Genomic DNA, 3,448 nt, shown 5'->3' with positions numbered 1-3,448 from the left:
CACACACACACACACACACACACACACACACACACAGACATGCAGGCAGGTATGCACATGAACACGCACACACGAACAACGCTTACGCAAGCCCCGGCCAGCCATGCCTAAGGTAGTCATAACACACAGAGGGTGGAGATATGCCAAGCTCTTATAGGTCAAATGATTCACAGGCAAACAAGGATTGGATATGAAAGCATGTAAGTATTTGACTTCAAATAGTGCTGTTGTTCACTGTTTGATGGGATGACCTCGAGTTCCCCTGGTTACTGCTGAAGCTGGAGAAAAAGAGAACGAGAGCAGCGCTTATGCTCCCCCTTGTGTGTTCCAGGAAAGAAACACTGACCCACTATTGACATTTGTGTGTTTGAGGAGTTAAATGTTACATTACACAAAGGTCAGAGAAGAGTAAACGGCTAGAGGCAGAGATGGAGAAAGCGGGAGAGGCAGTTTTCTTTTCCTCGGTTCTTTTCTCTTGCAAAAATGAAATTGAAAGCGCTGAGGGAAATCGCATTGTTCTCCCTCACGGTGATGAAGAGCGGCGCTGAGAGAATTCTTCCAGGAAAACCTCTGAGGCGTGCGTCAGAGCCGGGCAGGCGTTAGTATGGCTGTGTGTGCGAAAGACAAGTGGCAGTGATAAATAATAACATGCTGTGAGAATATGAAAAATGTGATCTTTATTCAACAACTCCACACATATTTCAAATATACATATTTACATATTTTATACAATGAATATAACTCTTGTGTGTAACCTATCCGGACTAAAAATAGCCTCTAGGTTGTGTCACAAATACATAATTCACAGTGCATTATGAAGATTGTGCACCCGTGTCAGTTTACATGTCACATGAAGGCGTGACTCACTCTACATGTATGAAACAGAAACAACATCGTTAACCTCTTAAATTAATTTCGCTGTGAAGGACAATTGCGATTGTCACGAGTCTCCTTCCATCTGGTCTTCTCGAGCAGATGAAAGAAAGAAAGAACCACGAGATGCTCTATTAGCCTACTGCGTGACTAAAAAGAAAGAAAAATTAATGCGCAACACTTCTCTGATGTGCCAGATTTAGTACCATTGTCAATAAATTGTACCAGAGCAAAACAGCTGGCTATAATAGCTTGAATGTGGCTGAAACTCTCTATTTGCTTTTCACAAACGAACAGTGTATCTTAGAGCGTGGTACAAAATGTCACCAACTATGAAGACTAGTCTCCATGGATCCGTAGCTTTCAAAACAAGAAAAAAGGAAAGGGGGGAGATTAAAAATAAAAAATAAAAAGTACCACTAAAGAGGTGAAACAGTCTGAACAGATTCTTCCAGCCAAGGTCATCACCATTCTCTGCAGACACGCTCAAGTGTTGAGTCATCAACAGACAACCAACATCAAATATCGCCTGACTGCGACTGATTCAGAGTCATTCAGTTTATGAAACACAGTGATACGGGCACAACACTCAGCACACAGCTCGGCTTTTGTTAAAGCAAAACAGGTTCACATAATGTTCCGACAGAAATGAACAAAACAGGCTCGACTGCTCAGCTGGAAAAGTCTTCATTTTTCTGCAATGCGTCGGTTTCCAATTTAAGTGCATATTTGGCACATTTCATGAACAAATGCAGATTTTTTTTGATTGCATCGGTGCTTGTTTTCCCTTTTTTTTCTTTGATTGATTGAACCTGATGCCATCGGGTTCAGGAATTATTCAGTAATCTCTGATGCTGCTGATTCATGTGGCCAAGTGTTTAAAACCAGGGTTGCTCCCAGCATTTAGGTAGTTAAACCAGAAGCATTAGTGTTGGGTTTTAGCTGATGGCAATTGCACATATGCAGGATTTCAAACATGCTGGATGGACTGATGCTCATATTTGTGTTCGGATTCAACCTTTAGGCAAGATATTCAGCTTTGAGCTTGTGCCATAAATGTTAAACAGTCTTAACAGTTCTAAATGATAAAATGTACTTTTCTCTGTTAGCCATTAACAAGGACTTGTGTCAGCATCGTGTGTGTGTGTCGAGCTCTTACCATTTTTCTGCCAGTCTTACACCAGTAACACCCTGCCTGTCTCAACCTTCTGTGCGTGGTGTGAAATTTGTAAATGCGCTCCATTCGCGGAGACAGTGCCAGATTGGCAGTGAGACACCTTTGTAGTGTCCCGCTGAGGATGACACATCAGTCCTCTGCTATCCATCTTTCTCACTTTATGTCACTGTCTGCTTCAAGACGTCAAGCTCGTGCTTGGCGGTCCTCGAGCTGATCGGTGAGTCAGCTGGTGAAGCCTGCAGTCTGGTCAGAGAGTGAGAGGAACAACATCCTGGTCTCCTCGCCTCCCGCTCGAGATTCAGCTAATGCTTCATGAAGTCTCATGAGTTCACGCTGAGAACAAACATCAATGACTTCTCTCCGACTGGTTATTAAATTCCCGTGACACGCTCGGAGAAGCCTGTGGAGATTTTTTTTTTTTTTAAATACACGATCTGGCTTATTTCTGTCATGGTTAATTCTTCTAGCACCAAATAATTTCCAAATCACACATACAGAAACACAATGAGTGATCATTGTGAACAATGCCCTTAGCGAGTAACATGTATACGACAACAAAATACAGTACAGTAAGATTTTGTAGAAAGCTTGAGGGTGTATGTACACACAACAGTACACAAATGGGTTTCTAAAAAGTGCCAATGTAAAAAACACCAACAAAACAACAAAAACAAAACAACAATGAATCCCTCATAGTTTGTTTTGGTCCCTCAGTCAGACTCAAATCGAATCCGTCAGCAGAAGAGGTCGTCGTCCTCTTCCGCATCAAAGGATGGCACCGTTTGTTCGGCCGAGCTTACTTCCTGGTCACCCAGCGCCGCTTCCCGGGACGATGGCGGCACGTGGAACCACGGGTGAGCGAGCAGCTCAGTTGCTGTGAGTCTCTCAGAGGGTTCTTTCCTCAGCAGGCTCTGGAGCAGACACTTGGCCTTGGGAGACAAACCTTCAGGCAAACAGCACTGGCCTCTGCGAATTTTGGAAAAAAGTGTGGCCGGGTCCGGGTCGTGGAAGGGGTAGCGGCCGACCAGCATGGTGTACAGCATGACCCCGAGGCTCCACATGTCGGCCATCTTGCCGGAGTAAGGCGTGGAACCGCTGAGGATCTCTGGGCTGACGTAGGCAGGGCAGCCGTGGGTGTCTGACATAGAGTCATCCTTGGGGTCCTCCAGGACGCGGCAGTCCTCAAGGCTTTCTAGTCTCACCTGCGTCCTGTAAAGCAAGTAAAACCAAAGGTCAAGATATCTGGATTGGACTTCAATAGCACAAAATGTCAATATATGTATGTTTGAGCCAAACCGCTATCGCACAAAAATAACCACAAGAGAGGGCTTTAATTTTACTGTAAAGCAGCATAAGTACAGTGTGTTTCCTTCCTCTAGCTTTAATCTGTGCAACAGA

The 3,448-nt window shown here is 44.3% G+C and overlaps 1 protein-coding gene across 1 annotated transcript in view; it reads right to left on the bottom strand.

The window, feature by feature from the left end:
- Nucleotides 1-654: 654 nt before the first annotated feature.
- trib1 (tribbles pseudokinase 1) overlaps nucleotides 655-3,448 on the bottom strand; it is a 7,310-nt gene continuing 4,516 nt past the window's right edge. Inside the window, exon 3 of the mRNA XM_005728376.2 lies at nucleotides 655-3,259. Coding sequence (XP_005728433.1) covers nucleotides 2,785-3,259 — 475 coding nt within the window. The 3' untranslated portion in view covers nucleotides 655-2,784. The remainder of the gene's footprint in view (nucleotides 3,260-3,448) is intronic.

Source organism: Pundamilia nyererei, unplaced genomic scaffold (assembly GCF_000239375.1).
Source record: "Pundamilia nyererei isolate P.nyererei 1_Seehausen unplaced genomic scaffold, PunNye1.0 scaffold00028, whole genome shotgun sequence".
Taxonomy (NCBI): Eukaryota; Metazoa; Chordata; class Actinopteri; order Cichliformes; family Cichlidae; genus Pundamilia; species Pundamilia nyererei.
This window is presented reverse-complemented; position numbering and strand designations above follow the sequence as displayed.